The 21,708-nt window shown below is 51.4% G+C and overlaps 1 protein-coding gene across 1 annotated transcript; it reads right to left on the bottom strand.

The window, feature by feature from the left end:
• Positions 1-3,430: 3,430 nt before the first annotated feature.
• Positions 3,431-20,096, bottom strand: QDPR (quinoid dihydropteridine reductase). Its single transcript, XM_066281155.1, has 7 exons — positions 19,898-20,096; positions 17,142-17,234; positions 13,554-13,650; positions 10,948-11,088; positions 6,330-6,438; positions 5,503-5,586; positions 3,431-4,101 (listed from the first exon to the last, which is right to left on the bottom strand). The coding sequence occupies exons 1-7, from the start codon at positions 19,997-19,999 to the stop codon at positions 3,996-3,998; spliced, it is 732 nt and encodes a 243-aa protein (XP_066137252.1). The 5' UTR covers positions 20,000-20,096; the 3' UTR covers positions 3,431-3,995.
• Between the last annotated feature and the right edge of the window lie 1,612 nt (positions 20,097-21,708).

Below are 21,708 nucleotides of genomic sequence, written 5' to 3'. Positions count from 1 at the left end.
CCTCTCTCCCCTTCCCAGAGGTCAGGGCGTGGCCCCACCTCCTAATACCATCCCATTGGGCATCAGGATTTCAACAAATGAATTTGGGGGTGGGGGGAGACACAAAATATTCAGACCATAGCACTGGGGGAACAATTCAGTCCTACCGTTCTGAGCCCCGGTCACATCCCCTATAAATCTTGGATATCATTCTGAAGGATAAATGTTAGGAATCAAGAAAGACTCCTCGCCTGACCTGTGGTGGCGCAGTGGGTAAAGTGTTGACCTGGAACGCTGAGGTCGCCGGTTCAAAGCCCGGGCTTGCCTGGTCAAGGCACATATGGGAGTTGGTGCTTCCTGCTCCTTCCCCCTTCTCTCTTCTCTCTCTAAAAATGAATAAATTAAAAAAGAAAAGAAAGACTCCTCAAACAGTTAAACACAGAATTACCAGGTGACAGAGCAGCCCCCTCCAAAGTGTGTACCCAGAACTGACACGGGCACTCAAATACTTGCACAACATGTTCACAGCAGCACTAGTCACAACAGCCAAAAGCAGAAACCCCAATGTTCATCAACAGGTGGACGGATTAACAAACTGTAGCAGAAACAACATTCAGCCACAAAAAGGAGGGACATTCTAACAGCCGCCGCTGCAACATGGACACACTCAGTAACACGCCGAGTGGAGGCAGCCAGACACAAAAGGCCGCAGAATGCATGATTGTTTACATAAAATATCCAGAGCAGGGAAATTCGGGACTGAACGTGGGTTGGTGGTTGCCGGGGGACCGCAAGCAGGGGCAGGGGGAGCAACTGCGTACTGGGCACAGGGTTTTACTGAAGGGTGATGAACGTGCTCTGGAACTAGACAGAGCTGGTGGTGGCACATCATGGCCTTATTAAACGCTGCTGAATTCTTCACTTTAGGCCCTGGCCAGTTGGCTCAGCGGTAGAACATCAGCCCAGCATGTGGATGTCCCAGGTTCAATTCCTGGTCAGGGCACAGAGGAGAAGCTCCCATCTACTTCTCCACCCTTTAACCTCCCTTTCTCTCACCTCCCACAGCCATGGCTCAATTGGTTTGAACAAGTTGGCCCCAGACACTGGGGATGCCCCTAGATGGGCAGAACATCACCTGGTAGGATTTGGCTGGTAGACCCCAGTCAGGGCACATGCAGGAGTCTGTCTCTGCCTCCCCACCTCTCAATAATATATATATAAAAAAAATTTTTTTTCACTTTAAAATGGGTGATTTTGTTATGTAAATTTCATCTAAAAAAATTTATTTTAAGCCTGACCAGGCAGTGGTGCAGTGGATAGAGCATCAGACTGGGACATGGAGGACCCAGGTTTGAAGCTCCAAGGTCACCAGCTTGTATGGGGTCACTGGCTTGAACATGGGATCACAGATGTGACCCCCATGGTCGCTGGCTTGAGCCCAAGGTCACTGGCTTGAGCAAGGGGTCACTCACTCTGCTGCAGCCCCCTAGTCAAGGTACGTATGAGAAAGCAATCAATGAACAACTAAGGTGCCACAACAAAGAATTGATGCTTCTCATCTTTCTCCTTCCTGTTTGTCCCTATCTGTCCCTCTCTCTGTGTCTCTGTCAAAAAAAAATATTTTAAAGAACCAAAGGCCCTCGCTGGGTAGCTCAGTTGGTTAGTGTTTCCTGATACACCAAGGTTGTGGGTTCAACCCCTGGTCAGGGCACATATAACAATCAACCAATGAATGCATGAATGAGTAGAACAAATTTATGTTCCTCTTTCCCCCCTCCTCTCTCTAAAAATCAATAAAAATTTTTAAAAGAATCAAAACAGCATATGGGACAGAACTTCATAAACAGTAGCCATCTGGTGACCAGGATTCTGGGCTTTGTTCTGCCACTTACCAGTAGTGAGGATGGTAAGTCGACTGTGTCCTCCTCTGTACAGTGAAGGGTAGGGTCAGATCTCTAGTTCTGTCAGAACAGCGTGGACCAGGTCATGTGGGGCACGGCTTCTAAATGCACAGGGCCACCCACCATCCTGAGTCTGACACACCCGAGGGGCACAGCTTCTAAACGCACAGGCCCACCCACCATCCCGGGTCTGACACACCCGAGGGGCACGGCTTCTAAACGTATAGGGCCGACTCACCATCCCAGGTCTGACACACCCGAGGGGCACGGCTTCTAAACGTATAGGGCCGACTCACCATCCCGAGTCTGACACACCCGAGGGGCACGGCTTCTAAACGCACAGGCCCACCCACCATCCCGGGTCTGACACACCCGAGGGGCACGGCTTCTAAACGCACAGGCCCACCCACCATCCCAAGTATGACACACCCGAGGGGCACGGCTTCTAAATGCACAGGGCCACCCACCATCCCGAGTGTGACACACCCGAGGGGCACGGCTTCTAAATGCACAGGGCCACCCCACCATCCCGAGTCTGACACACCCGTGGGACACGGCTTCTAAACGCACAGGCCCACCCACCATCCCGGGTCTGACACACCCGAGGGGCACGGCTTCTAAACGCACAGGCCCACCCACCATCCCGGGTCTGACACACCCGAGGGGCACGGCTTCTAAACGCACAGGCCCACCCACCATCCCGGGTCTGACACACCCGAGGGGCACGGCTTCTAAACGCACAGGCCCACCCACCATCCCGGGTCTGACACACCCGAGGGGCACGGCTTCTAAACGCACAGGCCCACCCACCATCCCGGGTCTGACACACCCGAGGGGCACGGCTTCTAAACGCACAGGCCCACCCACCATCCCGGGTCTGACACACCCGAGGGGCACGGCTTCTAAAAGCACAGGCCCACCCACCATCCCGGGTCTGACACACCCGAGGGGCACGGCTTCTAAACGCACAGGCCCACCCACCATCCCGGGTCTGACACACCCGAGGGGCACGGCTTCTAAACGCACAGGCCCACCCACCATCCCGGGTCTGACACACCCGAGGGGCACGGCTTCTAAACGCACAGGCCCACCCACCATCCCAAGTATGACACACCCGAGGGGCACGGCTTCTAAATGCACAGGGCCACCCACCATCCCGGGTCTGACACACCCGAGGGGCACGGCTTCTAAACGCACAGGCCCACCCACCATCCCAAGTATGACACACCCGAGGGGCACGGCTTCTAAATGCACAGGGCCACCCACCATCCCGAGTCTGACACACCCGAGGGGCACAGCTTCTAAATGCACAGGGCCACCCCACCATCCCGAGTCTGACACACCCGTGGGACATGGCTTCTAAACGCACAGGCCCACCCACCATCCCAAGAGAGACCTGTGCTTTCACAGTGCTGAAAAAAACGTATTCCAGGGTTCGGGCCAACCTCCTGTCGAATGCACCAGACTACTGACGGCTATCAGCCCGTGATTCTAGCACACGGATCTACAGGTGTGTGTAAGATACGCTCTGGTTACAGAAGACAACACAATCAATGTAGTGTATTTATTAGGAAGGTAAACTCCAAACAGTCACGCAGGGCTCCCTCCCACACTTGGCGGCCGACAGGAAAGACGTCTTGACAGAGCCTGCGGGTTTGCTCACACCACAAAGGGAGTCTTAAGGCAGTTTAATGTGAGGCTGCAGAAACGACATCTGTGACATAGACATAACATTCAAAAATGACTCAGGCCCCCAAGTGTCTCAATGCCCAACCAACCTCTGAACCAGCCAAGCCGACAGCCGTCGTCAGGGACAGACACACAGTCTCAACGGTAATTCAACAAGACGCCAGGACAGGGGGGCCTCAGGGGCCCCCGAGACTTAGGGCGCCAGCACGGATGGACCGCGGGGCTATCTGTAAAGTCCCACTCACACATCCTTCCTTCACACGGACATTTGACACTGACTCGGGACAACAAATGCACACGGGGTGAGAGCAAACCAGGCCTCCCTCTCTCGCATCTCAAGCAGGATGACAGAACACGGGGCCGACGCCGCTGCACGGAGACACCTGGGCATTCCTGGCGGGCCCCTCGCAGGCACGGAGCCACAGCTTAAAAATATGCGGGGGTGAGTTCTGTCCTTCCCTCCGACGTGACCACCTGGATCAGGCTTCCTGAGCTTGGTCGGTTTTTCTCTGTGATCCAGTCGTAGAAGGTTCTAGAACAAGCAAGACATGCTTTACATTCTGAAAGCGAAATCTGACACAGGCTTATCTTCCTGCAAATGGCATGGGAGGGTGGAGCCGCGCTGAAAAGGCCACTAGGGCGTCAGGGACACACAACCAGGTCCCCAGTGAGGTCAGCACTTGACTCGTTCTGATTTCTGAGTGGCAATATCTGGCAGGATTTAAACCTTAATTTTTTAATTTTTTGCTAATACTTTATAATACAGTGGTATAATAAGTAATTAAAAAAACTTCAATTAGTTCACTCTAAGAGACAGACCCGTGCACAATACTTGATACTGTGCTATATTACCTTCTCAGATACTTGAAAGAAAGGAGAAATTCATTCTCTCTCTATCTCTCTCTCTAGCAAACATTTATGGAGCACCCATGGCTGTGTCCAGCAATGGAAACAAAAATACAAAAACACAGACTATTCCTATAAAATACATTAAATGTTAGAACAGGGACACTTACTAACTCCGTGTGGGGAAGGGTAACCCTGCCGGAGGAGTCAAGAAAACCCCCTCGGGAAGGCAGGAAGGACAGGAGTCAAGAAGACCCCCTCGGGGAGGCAGGAAGGAGAGGAGTCAAGAAGACCCCCTCGGGGAGGCAGGAAGGAGAGGAGTCAAGAAGACCCCCTCGGGGAGGCAGGAATGAGAGGAGTCAAGAAGACCCCCTCGGGGAGGCAGGAATGAGAGGAGTCAAGAAGACCCCCTCGGGGAGGCAGGAAGGAGAGGAGTCAAGAAGACCCCCTCGGGGAGGCAGGAAGGAGAGGAGTCAAGAAGACCCCCTCGGGGAGGCAGGAAGGAGAGGAGTCAAGAAGACCCCCTCGGGGAGGCAGGAAGGAGAGGAGGCATGAGAGACCCACGAGGTTGAACAGCAACTGGTAATTTTTAACCTTTCCCTCGGGGGTAAAGTTCACATCCCTCCGACAATCCCCCAGCGGGGACCTTGGACCTTAATGGGAAAGCACTCAGGGGCACGCTCCTGGGACAGTCCTCAGTGCCTATCTGTACCCTCCGGACCAGAACTGATGTCCACCGGCCAAGGCTCTGGAGCTCCACTCTGAGGGCTCAACAGCCAACAGAAGACCCAGGGCTCACAAGGCAAAGCGCTGCTAAAACTCCCCAAAGTGCTGTGATACGTCATGACCCCGCCTCCGGGGGCCGGGCAGAGCTGGGGGATACCTCCATTGGCCGGTCTACCCTCCCAGCCCCCTGCTCTATGAGAATCACCCTGAGTACCAGCTACACTCAGAGGCCAGTGAACTCCCAGACCATCTGTGTTGGTAAGCCAACAGAACCCAGCACGCCCACAAGGCCGGCCCACCAAGGGTGAAGAAAGGGGGCTGGGAGCAGCATGGCCACCGACATTATGACTGTGACACTCACTCAACCAGGAACTCCAAGGGCGTCCAGGAGCTGAAGTCAGCCTCGGGCATCGACTTCCTGTTCATCGGGGTATCCAGGGTGACCCTGCAGTGCAGAGATAAGCTTGTCATTTATAACCTCCTTTAGAACAGCAGCTGCGGACCTCCCGGGCCAGGAACACACACAGGAGCCTCTGGCCCCACCATGTCAGCCTTTTATGTGGAGAGATAACACGATGACAATCAGAGCGAGGCCGGAAAGCCATCTGCATGGCCAGAGGTCACATCCGAACGTAATTCAGTGAGGGCTTTGTGACTCACCCTTTAGGCAGACAGGAACAAAATGAAAGAGCCACATTTTTGGCTTTTTAAAAGATTATAGTCTTTACTGAGGTCAAGTCTTCAGTAAAGACTTTGCTGTGTCTTCAACCGCTCCCTAAAACGTAGTAGGCTCGTTTCTGAGGGTTTTCGAAGGGTTGCCCACAGTTCCCCATGTTCTCCCCCCGACTCCTCCCCATCCCCCCCAAAGACTAAACACAGTCTCTCTTCCATGGTGACCTTACAATGACGTGGAAGACAGGACCACCCATGTTAAACTAAAGCGTGTAAGCTACTTTTAATTAGGAGAAAGCATGGGGACGGATGGAGGGAAGGAGAGAAAACGAGAAAGAAAGAAACGAGAAAGGCAGACCCATCCACCGGCCAGTCCGCGCCCTGGCTGCCGGGCTCATGCTGCACCTGCGGAAGGCTCTGTGGGGCCCGGGCTGAGTCTGAGGGGCCGAGCTGACCCATGCACACGTCCGGGGGAACTCTAGTGGAGGCGGGCGGGCGGAGTCCCCAAGCACTCACGGGAGCACAGCGATGGCCGCAGACCTGGCCGGCATGCCGCTGCTCCTCCCCGCCAGGCTCTGGCAGAGCTGATGGACGGCGCCCTTGGCCATGCCGTAGCCGATCATCCCTGGGGAGGGGGGAGAAAACAATTCAGTGACCACCGGCCACCACCCGTGCGTCCGAGGACCACCACACCAGGGCCCAGAGAAGGCCGGGAAGACGAGAAGGATGGACACCTGTGGAGAGGGCATGGGAGGCGCCTAACACTTCAAGTGCACCCACCTTCACCTCACACTGAGCATCTATCACAAAAGCCACCATGTTGGTCCTACTTTTATTTCTGTTGTTGAGAAAGCCAAGGCGCAGACGGGGTGAATAACATACCCATGTTAATTCAGTGAGTTAACCCATGTTAACTCACTGAACACACACACACACACACACACACACACACACACACACTTGCTCTGAAGCCCATCCAGACGCAAAAGGCCTGGTATGAGCTGGGTTCTGAACCCCTGGATTGTTAACTGCGTGTGAGTAAAACCAAGCTGTCATTTGGAGTCAGGCTGCACAGGTTCAAATCCCAGCTCCTCCACTTATCACTAAAGAAATCCTGAGCGAGTGTTCATCGCCCCTCTAATCCTCAGTTACCCCATCTGTGAAATGGGGACGCAGTACTTCGTACTTAATTCCGGGCTCAGCACAGGGTAGGCACTCAAATAAATGTTTCCCATCAGATTGACAGAAGTAATGTGCCCCCGAGTCCAACGCCCTGCGTGAACTGCAGCACTGAGCGGCTGGGATAGACGTGTACAACGCACCCACTAGGCGGCCTGTGCCCCACTGATGAGCGGATGTCCGCTGAGGGAGCAGGGCACGCCTTCATCGGGACAGGTTTCCTTGGCCCTGCAGACCTGGGGCAGGAGCAGGGTCTCTCCTCTCCCCAGCCCCCTCGGCACCCAGCTGCAGACTCTCACTACCTCACTATCACAGCAAAAAAGGACGGTTTATTGCCCTAAACACCTCTCCTCCACAAAACTTCTTCCAGAAGTCAGCAGCCTCTGGACAGACTCCCAGCACGTGTGCTCTCCAAAGGAGGGCCGCTGAGGAGGCACAACGGTGCAGAGGGCGGTGGGGACCACGCCCCGCCGAGGGACCAATCACCACAGCGCTTCCATAGCAACCCTGAATTGCAAAAGCGGGTCAAGGTCTCGTGGCAGAGTATTTCAGGTAGCAGAGTATTTCACCGTTCCGCCTCCCTGTTGAATCCGGGACAGGGGGCCAGCAGGGGCAGACAGGTCGCACTCTGCAGGGACTAACAGAAAGCAGCTCGAGTCTCATCCACCAGCCGCGTCCCCAGCTCGCTCCCGGGCCCCCAAACGCCACTCAAACAGCATGAGGGCGGGCTCCCACAGAGACGGAGACGGGCCACCAGCAGCCCTAGAGGTTTAACTCTCCAGCATCCTACACAAGGCAGGTCAGGAGATCACTTGCAAAAGATGAAAAAACAAAAGTATTTCATAAGAAGATAAATACTTTCTTCCCAATTATAAAATGATTAAGGTAAGGCCCCTCAAGCCCGATGTCCAAACACAGCAAAACAGGAGTGGTCACTCTCATTTTAATAAAGTTTATCCTCTGGTAGATAATGTATAAATACAACCTTGGAAGTAAGAAGGTGGGGCAGTTTTCTGAGTATCTTTCCAAGTGAAAAAAAAAAAAAACTTTTCATTTTTGAACAACTTCTCTTGGGTTTGAAGGACTATAAGCCTCTTCGTCATTTACTTTCAAATTATACATGGATTTCCCCAGATTTTTCGGGGTCTGAATCAAAGCTGAAAGATTTCGTGACTCAGATAAGTGTAACACCAATAATGAAAGAACGTAGAGAGGAGCACTCGTGTTCACATCTGGAGCAGGAGTCGCCAGGCAGAAGCAAGCCTGGAGTAAACAGTAACACCAGTTCACCTTCAAGGCTGACTCCCTGTCATGTCTTTCTTTTTTTTCTTTAATTCAGTAAGAGAGAAGGCAAAGAAACTCCTGCATGCTCCCGAACCGGGATCCACCCAGCAAGCCCACCAGGGGGCGATGCTCTGCCCATCTGGGGCATCACTCCGTTGCAACTGGAGCCATTCTAGCATTGGAGGCAGAGGCCATGGAGCCATCCTCAGCGCCCGGGGCCAACTCGCTCCAATTGAGCCATGGTTGCAGGAGAGGAAGAGAAGGGGGGGGAATGCAAGAGGGGGAGGGGTAGAGAAGCAGATGGGCGCTTTTCCTGTGTGCCCTGACCGGAAATCAAACCTGGGACATCCACACACCAGGCTGACACTCTACCACTGAGCCAACTAGTCAGGAACGTTGTCATGTCTTTCTAAGCCACTTACATCCATTAAGATGTTTGTAAGTCATAACCACGGTACAAAGGGTTTTATTATTTATTCCCATTTTACAGATAATGAAACAGGCTCAAAGAGGTTAAAGTACCTTGCCACATATCACACAGTAAGTGGCAAAATCACAGTAGAAACCCAACCTGTGTTGCCCCAGAGCCCACAGTCTTAACCAGTATCCAAAACTATAAACAAAGACAGGTATTTACAAAGCAAAGGAGAGCTGGAGACTGTTTGGTCCTTCAGAAAATAGTCTTGTGGTCCTAGGGTTTTCTCTCTTTAAATGTCAAGTTATGACTCATTTCTCTATTGACTTTCTAGTGCCTCTGCTCTCTGTAACCTTTATTAAAAATCAGAATTCAACCAAACTAACATCTGACATTTACACAGCTTTAATGACTGCAACAGCCGCAGGCTGGTTAAGATCAGATGCACTGAGAAACGTCCTAAGAAAATGAGAGGCAAGAAATGGTTGATTTGTAAGAGCCTCACAGTTGAGTGACTTACATGACAATTGAAAAAGGTGTTCAAGGTCTCTAGCACCCTGAGGAGGCTGGAAAACAGGCCCCCCTTATATTAGAGTCTACTGTAGGGAGGGGAGGCAGACACTTTCTGCCTCTGTGCTGTACCCTCCAAACCCCAACTTGAATTCCTTCAACCGGATCCAAAAGGGAGTGTCATGGGTTGAATTGTGCCACCCCCTCCAAATTCATATGCTGAAGTCCTCACCCTCTGTACCTCAGAATGTGATTGTATTTGGAGATGGAGTCTTTTTTTTTCCTTTTTTTCCAAGTGAGAGGAAGAGGGGAGATGGAGAGACAGACTGCTACATGTGCCCCAACCAGGATCTACCTGGCAACCCTCATCTGGGGCCGATGCTCTGCCCATCTGGAGCCATGCTCGCAACTGAGCTATTCTTAGTGCCTGAGGTGGAGGCTCCATGAAGCCATCCTCTGTGCCTGGAGCAGATGCACTTGAACCAAGTGAGCCATGGCTGTGGGAGAGGAAGAAAGAGGAAGGGAAGGGGGAGAGGGAGGGGTGAAGAAGCAGATAGTCACTTTTCCTGTGTGTCCTGACTGGGAATCAAACCTGGGACATCCACATGCCAGGCCAATGCTCTACCACTGAGCCAACCGGCCAGGGCTCCAGGATGGAGTTTTTAAAAAAGTAATTAAGTTAAAATGAGGTTATCAGTGAGGGTGGGTCCTAACACAGTGTGACTGGTGTCCTTATAAGAGGAGACTGGGACACTAACAGGCACAGAGGGAAGACCAGGTGAGGGCACAGGAGAAGACAGACCAATGTCTAGGGGAGACGCTCCAGAAAGCAAGCCAGAAATCAACCCTGCTGACACTTTGATCTTGAACTTCCAGCTGCTGGCGTTACGAGACAAATGTCTGTTGCAGAAGCCACCCAGTGGCACTCTGCTATGGCAGCCCCAGCGAAGGGACATGAGTAAAAAACACAAAGGAAATGGACTGTGTGACAATAATGGAAGAAGCACGCAAGTTAGAGATGACCAGGGTTCTGGCTCCGAGTCGGATGACAACCAACTTACTGCATAAACCCAGACGGGTGAGTTAACCGCTCTAAGTTTTGGCTTCCTTACCGAGAAATCAGAAAAGGTGAGGAATGACATGGGCCTCGGGATGAAATGGGAATGCACGTGAGACAAGTGACCTATGGGGAGACTCCCTCCCTGCACGCCCGGGGCACTCGATTTCACACACTCACACCTCTGACCTCCGACCTCCGACGCCTCCCAGCTACTCCCAGCAGACGTGACCACTGTCATCACAATTAAGGAAACTACAGCCGAAATCCGGTCAAGGCCACACCGCTAGGGTGAAGAAGCCACCCGAGCCTCTCTCACTCTACAACCGACATTGTTTCCAGCTGTCGAGCTGCTTCCCGGGGACAGACACAACGTGACAATACCCGTTTGTCAATTAATTCCTGTTGACTACAACACTATTCATCCCGAGTGGATCATGGCTAAATAAACTAGATGGGGGGGGGGCAGATTACAGCATTCCTTAACCACCAGGAACACAAGGACAACATAAATAAGAGGATCAGGAGTCCTAAGGAGAGTCAGACCTAAGGAAGCAGAGCCGACCCACACAAAGCACCTCAGAGGGCAAGCGGCTTCGCTACCCCTCATCTCAGGCAAACGCCCAGCAGCCCCAGTGAGCAGGGACTAAGCATGTTCCCATTTCACAGACGGGGAAAGGAAGGCTTACCAGGAGTCCCATCCAGGGCGGCCTTGGCCCCGGCCAAGGTCAGGAGGCCTCCTTCCTTGAGGTGCTTGGTGGCCAGGTGGCTGGAGATGGTCGACGTCCAGATGCTCTGCTTCCACATCAGGTCACAGTTTTTAAAGAGAGCTGAGTGAGAGAACAACAGGTCGGCTCAGCACCAGCGGTGGACAAGCTGAAGGGCGAAATCAAGCCCTGGCACCGACGCACCAGACTCTCCCGGCCGTGACCGCGACAGGGGCCGGTGCAGGCAGCGCGGGAGTGGCTGGCAGAGAGACGCAGGTTCGAATCCAGACCACGCGGTCGCCGGAGTCTCAGCGTCCTCACCTGCAAACCGGTCACACTGGACCCAATAAATGAGGACCGCTAACAGACACACGGGACTGGCTTTAATCTGAAGACCACTCTACTCTCTGAAGGGCTTTACGATCTGGAATAAGACCCGGCGTGTCTAAGTCAGGGGTCGCCCGTGATAAAAAGCTGTGACCACCTGGACCCCGAGAGCGCTTTCACAGAGCTGTACTGTTCACAGTCGAATGTTTAACACCAGCTTTAAAGACCTTTTAAAAAGAAAGCTGAAACGGCAGCCATTTCACACCTATTTTAACTCTCTGGCCTTGCTAAAAATGTAATGGTAACACGTGCGGCTTCGGCGGCTGGGCAGCTGTCCCCTGCCTCCTTACAAGGCAGGAGGAACCCCGGGACGCTGTCCCCAGACAGAAAGCCCTCCCGATGCCGATGCCGACACCGTGGGAGCAGTCTTCACGGCATGACAACCACGGCACTGTGCACTGCGTTCCCCGACTGAACAGGACTGACACAGAAACACTGACAGCCCCACATTTATCACTCCCTGTTCCCAAAATACACAAAGGGCCGTGAGGGTGGTTTTGACAACCTGACTGCCCCCCAAAATGCCAGCTTTACGGTCAAGTGCGGTTCACGGTAAATCGACTCCTTGTTACATGGCTTATGGCTTTGACCACCAAATGTAGGAAAGCAATGACAGAATTAGAACGCTATCATTTTCCAACCCCCACTGGAGTAACTGATTCAGGCAAGGATTGTCCGTGGCTGCTTAAAATCCTTAGGGTTTCAGAGATGTGGGTGTCTCGAGGGGTTTGGGAAGAAGATAGTCACACATAACACAAAAGCACCATTTCGCAGGTCACTTACTGTTTGCAAACAGAAAAATGGATCTTTACAACAGAAGTCCACAAGCTACCTACACCCTTACCCAAGCATCAAATGTGCCATCACTGTGGAGGCAGGGCCATCTGACAGGCACACATTGCTCAGGAAGAATTCTCCCCTCCAAAATATTGAACCTGGATCTGAGTCCCTAGACTTGAAGCCCAGTGCACAGGCAACACTAGGGATACAAGAAGAAGGTGAATGACACCTTGAAGAAACAAGGAGACACATTCATTTGTACACATTCTATAGCAGGAGTCGGGAACCTTTTGGGCTGAGAGAGCCATGAATGCCACATATTTTAAAATGTAATTCTGTGAGACCCATACAACGACCCGTGTGCGTTACTCATTATCCAATAAAAATTTGGTGTTGTCCCGGAGGACAGCTGTGATTGGCTCCAGCCACCCGCAACCATGAACATGAGCAGGAGGAAATGAATGGATTGTAATACATGAGAATGTTTTATATTTTTAACGTTATTATTTTTTTTTATTAAAGATTTGTCTGCGAGCCAGATGCAGCCATCAAAAGAGCCACGTCTGGCTCGCGAGCCATAGGTTCCCGACCCCTGTTCTATAGGAAAACTGCCCTGACTCACCAAGTCTATCACAAGAAAAAAATTCTAGATTAAGAGACTAAAAACAACAACAAAATGAAGCATACACCCTGACTGGACTAGGTTTAGGGAAGAAAAAAAATAAGTATAAAAGATATGAGTAAGTTGGAGAATTTGAATATGTGTTGGATGTCATTAATCTTATAGAGTTACTATTAATTTTCGTAGATATGGTAATGGTACTATGATTAACATAGGAAAATGGACATTCTTGGGGGAATGCTCGCTGAAATCGGTCAAGTGTCAACTTACTTGCAAGCGGTTGACAAAAAAAGACACACCCCATAGCACCCACGTGTAAGGAGGCCAGAGAGAGCCAGTCTGGCCAGCGTCAGCGACTCTGACTGCGCAGGGCGGGTCCCGGGTGCTCACTGAGCTTTCCTCCAGCTTTTCTGCGGGTTTGGAAATGCTCGTCATAAAAAGCTGGGAAATGTGCTCGGCGCTCATGGAAGCTCAATTCTGAGTTCCCTCTGACCTGCGGGACGATCTCTCCATTGCACACGCATCCCCTGATTCCCAGTAATGCAAGGTAAGACTGGGGCGGGACTAATACTGATTTCACTCTGCCACAATGCCCCCTCCCTCACTGACCCCTTTTATGGGGAGTGTTTTCCGCACCTGTACAGTGGGGTGTTCACCCCTACCCGCCTCACAGCGCTACCGTAAAGACTCTGGGAGACACACAGGGAGCCACCTGGCCGGGGGCACAGAACCGACCCAACCCCCGCCCGCAGGACGAAGAGCAGAGCGGAATGAATGATGAACCCAGAGAAGGACTCACACTTGGACTTGGCATTGCCCCCGGCCCAACCTCCGGCCACACAGAGGATCGCGTCCACCTTCTCTTCACCCAAGAGCTTTCCGACCTCGGCAGTCACCTGGAACAAAAAGGACGAAGAGATGTCAGGGAAACAGAAAAAGGTGCTTCAGTCCACTTTCCACCTCCTTTTCAGACAGTTAACAGAACCTGGCAATGAGCACTTTGAAAACTGGGTGTGGGACCAATCGCCAAGAACCATTTGGGTTAGTGAAGGCCATCTACATGTCAATGTGATTTCTATCAAGTAACCTAGAATCTTCCTTTGGACAGTGTAAAGGGTGGGGCTATAAGCATTCTGGAACAAAACAATTAACAATAGAAAATAGAAGAAAAGTCAGAAAAAGTTTAAAAAGTCACCCAAAGCTTCGATTCCTACAGCTTACCTTCTGGCATATTTCTTTCCAGCTTTTTCTTTATAAATCACAGAATCCTAATCTGAGATCATCCTACTCTTCCCCCAAGACACAGATCCCTCCAAAAGGAAACGCCAAAGAGAAATTATTATTTTAAAGCAAAAAAAAAAAAAAAGTCAGTAACAAAATGGCTTTAAGTCCTGAGTACATGGGGCTTCATTTTATTTGTTTCTGCTGGTATAAAAAAATTTTTAAGAGTTGAAAAAATATATATGTCTTCCTGCTACAACCTGTTAAAACCGAAGTCTGGCGAGGCCATCCTGGGCCTGGGCCCCGACCCTCTGCCCTGTTTCCCTGGGACAGCTGAGACGACTCTCCGAGCCTCCGGACACCGAGCTCCTGTGGACTCACTCCAGGGTGACACATCTGCCTCAGCAGCAGGGTCCAGTCTGGCCCCCTCTCCCGCAAGGTCTGAGGCCTCCGACTACGCTTTCAAAGAGTCCTTAGGCAACGGACACCAATCTTTCCCTCTGCCTCACACACGAAGCTTTCCTTCTAAGAAGTTCTGACACTCCCTTGGCCTCTGTGTGAGGATCTCACCTAATCCCGACTTCTCTCCGCTGACCTTCCGCCTGTCACCCTGGTTCCCCAGGCTGGTCCCTCCCTTCACTCTTAAGCCACGACCTGTTGCCAAGACCCCAGATGCTCTGTTGCCAGAAGTTGATTACCTCCCCTGATGCCTGTAAGTTCTACTTTTCAGGAAAGCCTGGTACCCACAGCAACAATGCTCATTTGACTTGTTCTTTTTGGCCCCTACATCTGTGCATTTTTAAATTCCTCCTCCTTGAAGGGATTAAGCAAAGAAAAAAAAAAACACAGACACAGACAACAGTGTGGGGACTGCAAGGAAGGGGGGGGGATAGAAGGGGGGAGGGGGGACAGATGGTGAGAGAGACCTGACTTGGGTGGCGAACACACAGTGCAATATACAGATGATGTATTATTATAGAACTGTACGCCTGCAACCTGTATAACTTCATTAACCAATGTCACCCCCATAAAGTCAGCAAAAAAGTTTTTAAACATAAATATAAATAATTCCTCCTCCTTAAAGTCTGCTTTCTGCCCACTAGTTTTCTAGATTTCGGGCCTCCCTCCCGTCTACATCTCTTCACTGTCGCGAGGGAACTCCTGCCCAGGAGGCCAAGGTGACACGGATTAGAATTGCATTTCCTCTTCTAGAGCTTTACAAACACACACTGGATGTCATGCAGTTGGACAGGAATTCTTAACTAGAGCTTAAAAGCACTATACAGTCAAGTCTCAGAGACGGACAACTTCGCATTCAGAAAAGCGCACCGACATCAGTACCTGCAACCAGCAAGAACAGGAGAGAGGCCTGCAGGGAGCCGCGCTGGCCTGGCCGCTCCGAGCCCCGCCTCCGTGCGCTCCACTTAGCCTTGCTTACTTGACTCACACGGAGCTGTTTTGTGGCAAGGCAGCTTCGCATGCAATTAGGACACAGACATCGAACCCAGAGCAGACACCCTGCCCTGGTTCAAATCCTGGCTACGCCACCTACCGCCTGTTTGACCTTGAGCAAATACCAGGGCCCTTCTGTGCCTCAGACTCCCCATGTCTAAAAGAAACATAAATTAGAAACTCTGTTCTTGGGGGTGTTGTGGACATTAAGTGAGATAATGTGAAGAAAGCACTTAGAATGGTGCCTGACATCACAATTTTTATTATTAAGCCCGCTAGGCCAATGGTATAGGAAACATTGGGACCATATTATGAAAAGTAAGGACAGCAAAAATCTATATCCTGGCAGAAGGTAGCTGGCTCTTTATAGTCTAACCTATGTCAAACTGATGCTTTAGAAAGGAAGTGAGCAGTACCCTCACAATTTGGGGTTTTCTTAGGACGTGTGGCTATGTGAAGAAACGGGTTGGAAGGAAATCTCACATGTTAACTGCATAGTGAGATTTGACTTGATTTTCCCCTTCCTTTGTTTTTACTGTACTTCCTACATTGTACATGCATAACTTTTAAATTCTTTTCATGTTATAATAAACAGGTAAGGACCACCAAACATCAGCCCCCCAACCGTGTTCCGATGACTGGGGAGAATGTAACTAAACACAAAAACAGACCCTGGGCTCGTTCAAGTTGTTAGTCAGTGGTCAACAAGTCTCTTGCTGGGAGGTCCGTGCTCCCGCCTCCACCACCAGCTAGCTTGTTGGCCGTGTCCCTTAGTGCCTGAAATTCAGTCCCGAGCTACACATGGGACCGCCACCCCACCCGCCCGCCTCCCTGAGTGCTTGTGTAAACACAGCCCATCACACAAAGAAGGCTGTCATCTCCTGGGGAGCTGCTGGCACCGGGACCACAGCTGGCGCGCCCTTCGGGGAGGGACCATGGAGGAGCAGCTCTGCCTCTGGTACCAGGACATCCTCAGGCAGGAGCCACCGGGAACAGCTCCGCCTGGGGTGCCAGGCCATCCTCGGAGCTGCTCACACAGCTCCCTCGTGGGGGGACACCATCTCAGGTCACCACTGACTGAGATAGTCACAGAGCTCCATTTGCCTTCTTGTCTTACGCTAAGCGTTTTACAATTCAAAATAACCCGTTTTGTTAGTATTTTTGCTTTGAGCTAGGTAGAGCTCCATGTTTCAGAATGCATCCTAACTACTAAATAATCAGTGATGGAGACAAAGACGTTTGCCACGCTGTATCTGTTCATGGTAAACATAAAAAAATGTCAAAGAAGTTAAATGTTCAACCTGTGGAAACTGAGAAAATTGCGGCCAAGCCCCCAAATTAAAAATTACATGTTGACACAGAGGGATTTTTTTAAGTGATCTGGAAAAGTACTGACATTAAATATAATTTTATGTAAATTTTTAAAAAGGTGATCATAAAATATAAAATACAAGATCATCTCAACTTGTAATGCTAGTAACATAATTGTACCCACAGGAAGGAAAATGGGCCAAAATGTGAACAGTCGGCTAACTAGATTATAATTTATCTTCATTGCATTTTTTTTCACTTTTTCCAAATTTCCCTCAATGGGTACCCATGGCTTTCATAATTAGAGAAATAATACTCAAAAAAGAAGAACGCATCACCACCAGTGAATACTTCTCCCCAGGGCACCTTCCCACAGGCTTGGCACGGGCTTTCCTGGAATTACCTGGTCCGCCTGCTCAGTAAACGAGTCTGTCATTTTAACGACGACACTGGCACTGGCCTCTTCGTTCTCCACCACATCGATGCTGGCCACCCACTGGAGTCAAGAAGAGAACAGCTTGGGTCAAGAGACAGTAAATTGTTATTCCTTTAAAGAGCCACGCCCAGAAGTAGGGGCAGTAGGGACAGACTAGAAGCTTCAAGGAAAACCCGCCAGCTACAGACCTCTTGCACTTACAGGGAGGTTTGACCTGAGCCTCCCCTCCCCCAGCCCAGCCCATTCTGCCTCCAAACTCATCTTCCTCTTCCTCCACTCTCACCTCTGAAAGCCAAATGCACTTCCAGAGCCGGCCCCTGGACAAGCGCCAGAGCCGATATATTTTGTTGCAATGACCCAACTCTGCCGTTCTAATGGGAGAGGTTCTAATGGGAGAGCGGCCACAGACCACAGGGGAGCCATGAGCATGCCTGCGCTGCGTCCCCATGAAACGTCCCAGGCTGAAACATGAAGTTCCTGTCACTTTCACGTCTCACGACATGATTCCTGTGTTGATTTGTTTTGCACCACTCAATGTAAAACCAGTCTTAGCTCCTGGCTGCACAGAAACAGATATCCGAGGAGAGATTTGGACACCTGCCGGGAGCGGAGGGGTGGCTTGGGGTTTGAGACTCAGGCCTTTGGGTTGAATCCGGGCTCTGCTCTATAGTGGTTTCTCGGGCTCCGCTCTGCGGAGGGACCTCACTTGTGAAGTGGGGGTTAACCATTAACAGGGTTAGTGTGAGAATCGAATGAAACAGAGGAGGGTAAGGCTGCCAGCACGGGTGGCAGGTGCACGGTTCTTACTCAGAAAGCCCCAGGCCCTCAGGTCCCCAGGCCCCAGAGATAAAAATCACAACCACAAGCTTTGAAGGACAGAGCATCCATTCAAGAACACTCACTACTTCCATCTCAGCAGCCACGGGAGAGACAGAGACAAAGGCAAGTGTCCATCCCAGAGCTCCCAGGAACGGAAGGGGTGGGGCTGAGTCACCGTCAGTCACCACCAAATCAAAGGTAAAGCCAAGTGTCCCATCAGCGGGACATGTCTCCACCAGGGGAACATGTGCATACCAACAGGACTAATGTATTAAAACCACTGCATAGAGTAAAGAAATTCAGACTATGTAAGGGATCTGGTATGTGGGAACACAGTACCTGGCCGTTGGCTGGACGGACCCCCTTAAATGTTATGATTGTCACCACTTTCCATCTACGCAGACTCCCTGGGTTACAGAGCAGGTGTGTAGCAGGAAGGGGGTAGTGTGCTTAGATTTCCTTAGAAGCATATTCCTGCACAGATTCTGAGCTAGAAGAAAACCCTGGGACCCCCTCTCTCTGGTCCCAGGACGCCCTCACCGAGGCTACTGCAGCTGCTGCTAACCGAACCCTCAGGAAAACACCTGCATGGACTTCGAACGAGTGACAGATACAGCAGGAAGACACATGCTGGAGTCTCCACAGGGAATGCTCTGATCCCTGTCAGCAGGCTGAGGGTCAGGGTTCCTGGCCTTCACCAGCTCAGTTCCTACTTGCCCCCTTCAGGGAGGGAATACTTGAATATGCCAAGTAGTTGAAATAGTCTACAAAACAAAGAAGCCACCAGTATTTGAGGGGCTGAGCCTTGGAAGTATCAGGTCCAATGGAAGCTAAAGGAACAGGGGCCCAGATCAATATATATCAATAACAGGGGGAGGAAGAAACATTTCTCTACCCATCTAGGTTCTTCCGGCTGGTCTAACAATTAAATCAACATGAGACAGATTAACAAGAGAAAATAACCAAATTTAATTACAGACGTACACATGGGAACCCCACATACACAAGAGGTCAGAGAGAGAACGTTAAAATGACATTTTGAGCTAAGGACAAGGTAAGGCGCCTTGGGGGGAAAGGTCATTTGAAGGACATAAGAAAAGCAGGTGTCTGGTCATTAGAAGTTGGCACTGTCCTATAGATAGGAACTAAAAATCTATTTCTGGTAATAACTCTATGGGCAAGGCCCCTAATTTGAATTTTTAAAGGGAGAGCTAAAAGTCTTTCCTGGACCCACAGGGTCTCTACTGCCTTCAGCTCAAAATAATTCACCTGCCAAAGTGGCCATCTTGGGGGTGGGGGGGAGGCTCTTCTGAACCCCTTCAACATATAAAATAAGTATATATTTAATAGCTAGCATTTAAACACGTGGAGTCATATAATTCACATGCTAGGACACCAATGATCTCATGTAATCCTTACAACTCTCCAAATGGGCACATGCTATCACTGCCCCCATTTTACAGACGTGGAAACAGGTTTGTGGAAGTTGAGCAATCAGTTCACGGCGGCAGGACTAGTAGTAACCAGAGTCAGGCAGTATAATTTCCAGATCCTTCCTTCTCCTTCTCTTCTCTCCTCACCTGCGCCCCTCTTCCCCCGGCCGTGTAATTCTCTCCTGCGTCATGCCAGACTTCCCGGGCCCAGCGCTGTCGGAGGGGCGGACCCCACCTCCCCCGCTACAGAGCAAAGGCCGCGAACCTACGGCCGCCGTGGGCACGTCCTCCCCGGAGGAATGGACGCGCGGAATTATGCGCGCACTTGCAAGCACCCACGTGCGGCGGTGCCCAGGGGCCCCCGCTTCCTCCAGACTGCCCTCCCAGGATTCATCGGAAGGCGCCCCCCGCACCCCAATCCCCGCCTGCCCGCCCCTCCGGGCGGACCCCGCGTCCAGCCCGCGGAGTTACCCAGTTGCGGGCCCGGAACGCCTGCACGCATCGGGAGCCCAGCGCGCCCCGGCCGCCATACACCAGCACCCGGCGCGCCTCGCCCGCCGCCGCCGCCGCCATCCCGCTCTCCTGCTCGGCTCCCGCTCGGCTCCCGCGGCTCCGAGCGCTCGGAGCCAACGCCGCGCGCCCCGCCCCGGCCCTGCCGGCCAATCCAGCCAAGAGGGACCGCGCGGCGGCCGCGCCCCGCGCCTGCCCGCTGCTGCCGCCTAGCGCGCCGCCACGCTCGGCGAGGAAAGCCACCCCGCGGGACCCGCGCTCTCGGCCGCGCCCCCACCCGGCTGGCCCGCCCCCTGCCGTTAGGTTCGGGCCACCCTGGGCGTGCAGGGCGAAGAGCTAAGGTGGAGAGCAGGGGTGCGAGAGGGGGGATGGCCCCAGGATCATCTCAGCATCAGAGAGTGAGAGTCCGCTGAGGAGATAAGAGAAGCCACCGATAATTTATTTTTCTCTTCATAAGACTAAGCCTACTGCCTGACCACCCTGTTTAATAGCCTTATGGCCCTAAGCAACTTAACTGCTCTGTGCCTTGGTCTCCTCGCCAATAAAATGGGAATACTGATGGCCTACCTTCCTAACGTTTCGGCAAGGATTTAAAAAGCTAATGCTAGAGTACTTAGCGCTTGTGTAGCCAGTTAGTAGGAGCTCAATAAATGCTGGTCGAGCATTATTAATGCAGTTATTTTCGCCAGTACTGCTGTTTCAATAACCTGGGCCTCAGGCATTGTGAGATCCAGGTGTATTGTGTTGGGGGGTGGGGGGGTATATGTCTATTTTGGGGGCATATTTAAGCATTAAAAATGGCCAAAGGAGTGATACAAAAATTCTACAATACTATATTTTAAGTGTTTATACTTTACAAGTCAATGATTTTAATACAAAAAAAAAGAGGTGAAAAAAATCGCGGAAAATTATTACAAGCTTGCTTAAAGCTGTGAGGACATAACAGGCCCTAGGTCCGGTAGGAACCCAAGTTTAATGATGGCAAGTCCTGTAACACTGTCCTCAGACTCCTGTGACTGTCTGTAAGCCCCCATTTGACAAGGACATAAAAGGTCCACAGGAACACGCTGGAGCCCCACCAAACAGCACCACCTGCCCCACCAACAGGGTCTGGCATTTTCTCTGTGACAAATTAGTTAACTTCTAGAGATAGGAGGTAGGGGAAGAAGCTGTCCTGTGCATTTTAGGATGTTTACAGCACCTCTGGTCTCTACCTCCTAGATGCCAGTAGCATCATCCCACCCCTCCAGTCATCACAATCAAAAATATCACCTGAGGCCTGACCTGTGGTGGCGCAGCGGATAACGCATCGACTTGGAATGCTGAGGTCACTGGTTCAAAACCCTGGGCTTGCCTGGTCAAGGCATATATGGGAGTTGATGCTTCCTGCTCCTCCTCCCTTCTCCCTCTCTCTCTCCACTCTAAAATGAATAAAGTGTTTTTCAAAATAAAACAAAGAAAATATCACTAGATATTTCCAAATGTCCTTGAGGGGGAGGAAAGGCAAAGTGACTCCTGGTTAGGAACCACTGCCCTCGCACTGCTGTAACCTCTACAGCAGGAACCCATATTATATACACATCTCTGTGTCACCCTCCACCCAAACACAGGGCCTGGCACCCAGCAGACACACAGATGCTTGCTCAGTAAACTTGTGCCGGACGAGGCGTGCAGAAATACGTCATTAGAGGGCAGGTGCCTTGTGCAGCTCATTTTCTGATCAGAAGCTTCATTACCAGCACATTGACTTGCTAGAAGACTGGATGGGGAGA

The sequence above is a fragment of the Saccopteryx bilineata genome, chromosome 5 (assembly GCF_036850765.1).
Source record: "Saccopteryx bilineata isolate mSacBil1 chromosome 5, mSacBil1_pri_phased_curated, whole genome shotgun sequence".
Taxonomy (NCBI): Eukaryota; Metazoa; Chordata; class Mammalia; order Chiroptera; family Emballonuridae; genus Saccopteryx; species Saccopteryx bilineata.
The sequence above is the reverse complement of the archived record's forward strand: the minus strand, read 5'-3'. Positions and strand labels throughout refer to the sequence as shown.

Coding starts and splice junctions, on each gene's coding strand:
- QDPR (XM_066281155.1), bottom strand. CDS start 19,999: ATGGCGGCGGCGGCGGCGGGCGAGGCGCGCCGGGTGCTGGTGTATGGC. Junction 11,089..13,553: donor GGGCAATGCCAAGTCCAAGT/GTGAGTCCTTCT, acceptor TCTCTCACTCAG/CTCTCTTTAAAAACTGTGAC. Junction 5,587..6,329: donor GCGGCCATCGCTGTGCTCCC/GTGAGTGCTTGG, acceptor TCTGCACTGCAG/GGTCACCCTGGATACCCCGA.